At 50.4% G+C, this 6,000-nt stretch overlaps 1 protein-coding gene across 12 annotated transcripts in view; it reads left to right on the top strand.

The window, feature by feature from the left end:
* Positions 1 to 354: 354 nt before the first annotated feature.
* The window catches only part of GIT2 (GIT ArfGAP 2), a 51,703-nt gene continuing 46,057 nt past the window's right edge, over positions 355 to 6,000 (top strand). For 6 of the 12 annotated variants that reach the window (XM_041003824.1, XM_041003827.1, XM_041003830.1 and 3 more), the window contains exons 1-2: positions 355 to 542; positions 5,124 to 5,257. In XM_041003824.1, the coding sequence (XP_040859758.1) occupies positions 491 to 542; positions 5,124 to 5,257 (186 nt within the window). In that variant the 5' untranslated portion in view covers positions 355 to 490. The remainder of the gene's footprint in view (positions 543 to 5,123; positions 5,258 to 6,000) is intronic. The other 6 variants (XM_041003821.1, XM_041003828.1, XM_041003822.1 and 3 more) reach the window with 5 other exon arrangements.

Here is a 6,000-nt window from a genome sequence, read left to right as displayed (position 1 = left end):
TCACACACTGAGCCCAAGGGACAGATGTACCCAAGATCTCAAACAAGACATCTTCTTATTTCGGGCTTTTTTCCCCCCAGAAGCCTCATGAAACCTAATTCTTTTTTTCTTCAGCACCCCAACTTTATGGAATGTGTTTCCTAGCTCATTAGTCTGAAACTACTGTAATTTTTGCCTGCTGAGGTCTAAAAGCCAAAATGGAGAGAGAGAGAGAGAGAGAGAGAGAGAGAGAGCGAGCTCTGGGATGCTGTGCCAGGCACCTGCCCTCACGCAAGATGGCGGCTAGGGAGCGTGCCCTTTCCGGTCATATGACCTGCCAGTCGCCCAAGGGAGCCACCCCGCGCACGCGCGGTGCGCCGCGGCTGAGAGGCGCTGAGGGGAGAGGCGCCGCCGCCAGCGCCGCCGAGGGGACCCGTTAGAGCGGAAGCGCTGCCGCCGCCGTCTTGGCGCTCTCGGGGCCCCTAGTTCCCGGCAGGTGGAGGCGGGAGCCATGTCGAAGCGGCTCCGGAGCAGCGAGGTCTGCGCTGACTGCAGCGGGCCGGGTGAGTCGCCCTGGCCGGGCCCGCTCCTGTCGGCTCTCCTGGCCGAGACCCCCTACCCCGGGGCCGCCCCCTCGTGTCGGGCGTGTTCCCGCAAGCTGAGCCCCGCAACCGGCGGCTTCGGTCTCAGTGAAGGAAAAGGGGAAACCAAGGCTGGGGGTAGGGGGAGGTGGCACAGCTTTAGGGTGGCGACCGGTCTGGGGCCTGTCAGAGCCAGGCGGGCAGGGGGCCGCCGCCCTCTCGTCCTTTCCTTCCCCGTCGTCCCCTCCGTGCCGGGAGGGCCAGGGCGGCTTCTAGAACAGGAAGGGGCTTGGGCAGTGCACGGGCAGGCCCGTGACAGCAGCCGAACGCGAGCGGCGGCCCCCGGAGGCTGCAGGTGTCACCTCTCCTCGGACCCCCGCCCCGACGTGGGCGGCTCCCCCGACTTCCCTGCGTGAGACCTGCGGGACAGAGAGGCTGGGCTCGCTGCCTTCCCTGCCCCTGACATCCCGACTGCCACTCCTCGGGCTGGACGCACTCCTGCCCACCAGCGCTGCCCGCTCCAAACTTTGGGGATCCGTGCGTGAACGGCCCCTCCGGTGAAAGCCAGATTTGTGTGTGTGTGTGTGTCGGTGACCTTGGGCTGTGACTACACTTGGCCAACGTTTGATTTCCTCATTTTTCCTCTGTGGATAATTGGGAGTGGTTAGGAAAGCTCAGTGAGTATTTTTAGGATCATCTCATTTTAAGTGTTTTTTTTTTTTTCTTTCTCCTTCTTTGGCTAATTTCACGCAGAGGCCTCATGGTCTCCTAAACTTGGATCGAATTTCCAAATCCATACATTAATTATGGCAACAGAAAAATCACTGGCAGTAGAGGTATAGGGGGGCGTTGGAGTGCCCGAAAACATGATCCTCACTTTTGCAAAAACAGATCTGCTGTAGCAATGGGCAGTCCTCTGGATGGAGTATTGCACGCGTTGATCAACTTTTGAGTGCAGTAATGCGGAGGAAGAGAGCTTCTTGGGCAGCCTGATTATAACAACAAATAATCCAACAAATAATCAGGATTAAATCATGCAGCGCTCTGCTCCGATCTTCACGTTGCCGCTTGGAAGCAGAGACTGATTTTAAATAGCAAAAGCTGTGATAACTGGAACCTCATGTGGTTACCTCGCCGCCTGCCTGTGTGTGCAGGTGGTGGCAGCCGTTTCCTCTGACGGCAGACAGAGCAGGGGCTTGGAGGAGTGTTTGCAAAGAGGTGTTTTGTCAACTGAGTGAGTGTGGCTTGTACAGACTCCATTGTTTCATCTAAAAAATCGTTGCGTGTTCCACTTCCTTATTTTCTTGGCTGTTTTCGGTTGATATGTTTGATTCACGTGTGTTCTGGCTTCAGACTTCTCTTGGGTTAGGAGCTACTCACTCCTTACCTGATGCTCCTGGGCACAGGACAGTAGCTTCTGGTGGGCCTCCTTACACACTGTCTTGTGGCTTTGCAGCGTTTGTGCATCTCAGAGCAGGCTCTCTTCCATCCTCTTGTTTTTAGCTGTTGTCTGAGTGCCTGATCTGCAGAGGCTTGAGTCACTTCCTTCCTGTTTTGAATATAATTAGGCTATCTTGAAAAGCTCTGTGAACAGGAACAGCTAGGGATCAGCGCTGCATTGCTTATTATTGTTGCAAAGTCCTAGTCACAGAGTGGACCTGTGTGAGGGCCAGGGATGCCTTTGAGATTCTGGCAAACACAGATGCTCCCTGCTGCCTCAGGGTGGGCTCGCGCACAGCCTGCAGAAACTCAGCATACGCTGTTTTGAAGTCCATCAGCCACGTCCACAGAGCCTGGGTGAAGAAACCTTGAGAAAACGCATCCTGCTACAGGGCTTTGCCCAGCCTCTTCGGCTGTCTCAGTTCTGACTCTCTGACTTTCCATTGGGCTCTGAACCACAAAGTTAACGTGATTAATCAAGAATCTTGCTTAACATACGGCCTTTTTCTTGTGTAGTTTTCTGCGAGAGCCTGGTGAACCCTCTGAATCCTGCGTGTGAGCACCAGCGCTGTACATCAGCGCTCGGTGTGGGTCATCAGTAATAGTCCCTGCCCACGGTGACGTGATGGTCTGCTTCCTTCGTCTTGATGAGGCCAATCTTTGCTTCTTCATATACTGGTACTGATGGAGTTCCCCTTCTTTGAATTGTTTCTCTTTCTCTTTTTTGATTTCATGGCAAAAATTTAGCCATGATGACGTTGTGTTAAGTATTTTAGTTTTTGTTAAAATAAATCTAGTTCAGGCCTAACATGGTAGCCTGGTGGCTAAAGTCTTCATCTTGCACGTACTGAGAGCCCCTATGGGTGCTGGTTTGTGTCCCGGCGGTCCCACTTGCCATGCATTGCCCCGCTTTTGTGGCCTGGGAAAGCAGAGGTTTGGGACCCTGCACTGGCATGGGAGACCCGGAAGAAACTCCTGGCTCCTGGCTTCGGATTGGCTCAGCTCTGGCCATCATTATTTATATAAGTAAATAAATCTTAAAAAAATAAGTCTGGTTTATGATAAATGTATAGTACTGAGTTCAGTTCCCTGAAAATGCCACTAAGATTTTGTTTTTATTTATTTATTTAAGATTTATTTATTTTTATTGCAAAGTCAGATATACAGAGAGGAGGAGAGACAGACAGGAAGATCTTCTGTCCGATGACTCACTCCCCAAGTGGTCGCAACGGCCAGAGTTGCAATGAGCCGAAGCCAGGACCCTGGAGCCTCTTCCGGGTCTCCCACACGGCTGCAGGGTCCCAAGGCTTTGGGCCGTCCTCGACTGCTTTCCCAGGCCACAAACAAGTAGCTAAATGCAAAGAGGGGCCGCCAGGATTATAACTGGCGCCCATATGGGATCTCGGTGCATTCAAGGCGAGGACTTCAGCTGCTAGGCTATTGTGCCTGACCCTGATTTATTTATATTTTATTGATAAATCAGATTTACAGAAAAGGAGAGATGGAAAGAGCGAGCTTCCATCCACTGGTTCCCTCCCCAAGTGGCTGCAACAGCCAAAGCTGAGCTGATCCAAAGCCAGAAGCCAGGAGCTTTTTCTGGGTCTCCTACGCGGGTTCAGGGTCCCAAGACTTTGGACCATCCTTATTGCTTTCCAGGCCAAAAACAGGGAACTGCATCAAAAGTAGAATAGCCTTGACAAGAACTGGTTCCCACATGGGATGCCAGTGCCTGCAGGAAGAGGATTAGTCAGTTGAACCATCGCACACCCAGCATCACCGAGATTTCTATGGTACAAGGATGATGTCGGCACAACCTGTTTAGTGCTTTAGCTTGGTCAGAAACTTTTTCAAGAGATCGCGGATTTTACTGGGCTTTCAAAACTATGCATGATACTGAGGACTTTAATTTGTAAAAGATTTGTAACAGTCAACATCACTGTGTGCTTGCCGTGGGAGTGGTCCTCCGCTCTCCGTTTGTCCTCTGTCATTCCCATGTGACCCACGGTGGGGACACTCCAGGAAGAAGCTTGCCTGAGATCATTGTGCAAGTAGTTGCAGAGTTGGGGTTCAGACCGTGGGCTGCCCGTCTCCAGAGCCAACCCTCTTAACCACCAGCCTCTCTGGCTCCCAGGACTTGTCTGTGATTGAAATCATAGCTTTTCATTATATGGTTTGAAAGGACTTGAATAAACCGTAAGAAAAAAATGGTAAAGATGATGTGCATGCATTTTAGAGATTTTTGTGGACATTGAAGAATTTTCAAATATAATCCTGCGACCAGGCAGCCTGACTGGCCCCCAGTGCCACCCCATTGTGAGTGTGCTGAGGAGGGAACCTTTCGTTGGGGTTTCTGAGAGCTGGGTTTATTTACATCCCCTGTTACTCAATGTGAAGTACTCCTTATTTCAGTGCAAGCCCTATGGGATTTCAAAGGAAAGTGTCGCTTGCTCACCCAAATGCTCCTGTTTGTTTTACATCTTCACCTCCGCCCTCTGCGATGCCACTGTCTTTTTTTTTTCTTTCCTCTCCATTGCAGGGCTGATCCGGGTAGTTTGTTTCAAGTGCCCAGGGAGTGCCATAGCTCATCGCCCGGTGCTGCAGAGCACAGCAGCCGCATGGTTTCATTCGGTCACTCGCAGCCCCCTGCTTGGTGTGCTCGGTGTCTCAGTGTGGTCACTCGCAGCCCTCTGCTTGGTGTCTTGGTGTGCTGGTTTGCAGCAATGGCTTAGAACAACCGTGTTGCCACCATTTACTTCCCATGTTGCTGTGTGAATAATTCACCATCTGAGTTATATCAGTTCACTCTGGGTGCTGGGGGATTTGCCACGCTCCATCCGGACACTTGTATAGCTTCTCTTACGTTGACTGAATGAGATGGTAAAATGTTAGAGCCAAGAAGTGTGGCCCTGAGTCAGAAAGAAACTGCTTCTTCAGAACTTCCGAGTGCATTTGGTCTCAGTTGACATTCAAGCAAGGTCAGACAAGATCACCAGCTCCATAATGTTGACAAGTGTATGTGTAGACACAACAGCAAAAGTCTTACTTTTCTGAAAAACCAAATATCAGTCATCATTTGCCAGTCTGGTAGGTCAGAAACCAGCTGAGATTTCCTTCCTTTTCCAGATCCTTCCTGGGCATCCGTCAACAGGGGAACGTTCATCTGTGACGAGTGCTGCAGTGTCCATCGGAGCTTAGGGCGCCACATCTCCCAAGTGAGGCATCTGAAGCACACCCCGTGGCCCCCGACCCTGCTTCAGGTAAAACGCACCAGTCCTGTCCAGGGCTTCGGTGTAGACTTTAGGACGCGTTGCTTTAGCAACTAAAATCCCTCCTGGTCTGCTCCTTTTATCTTTTGGAAGCGGGTTGCGCCATAATTGGTAAGCGGTGCCGTGGCACCGATGTGATGTGTAACTCGTATCTGAAGGAGTTTATCATTTCCCATGGTCGCTTTCCTCCTGATGCAAGGCTTCTCCCGCTCTGTCGGTTGTGGGTGGGGATAGTCATTAAAATGTTGTGGGAATGTGTCACTGCCAAGTTCCTAAATTGTCACCAAAGATTGTTTCTAAGTGATCTTTCTGTTGATCGCACCACGATGAATGTTCCAAAAGCCACTGCCTCAGAAGCTTTTCATTAATGTACCTAGTACCTGCTGATGCCTTTTAACATTTTCTCCTTTTGGAAATTTCCGAAGCATCTGATTTAAGTTTTTAAGTTTTCTTCAAGCTCTTGTTGCTAGTCAGAGACCAAATTAATTAACTTGTTTTGATTGGATGGTTAATACTCTGTTAAGAGAGTTTTTATTTGAAGTCCAGTGTCACATCACCTGTGTTTGCATTTGGGGGTATGCCTCATTTGACTTCCCTTGGAACTGAGGATTAGATATGTGCTTTGCCTTCATTTTATCTCGAGTAAATATTTTAAATATTTCTGGCAGGTATCTCTGAGATGGGTAGTTTTAAATGCCAGTTGGAACTCAGGGCAGGTTCAGGTCTTGCTAGAG

Source organism: Ochotona curzoniae, unplaced genomic scaffold (assembly GCF_017591425.1).
Source record: "Ochotona curzoniae isolate NIBS_2020 unplaced genomic scaffold, NIBS_Ocur_1.0 scaffold_274, whole genome shotgun sequence".
Lineage (NCBI taxonomy): Eukaryota > Metazoa > Chordata > Mammalia > Lagomorpha > Ochotonidae > Ochotona > Ochotona curzoniae.
This window is presented reverse-complemented; position numbering and strand designations above follow the sequence as displayed.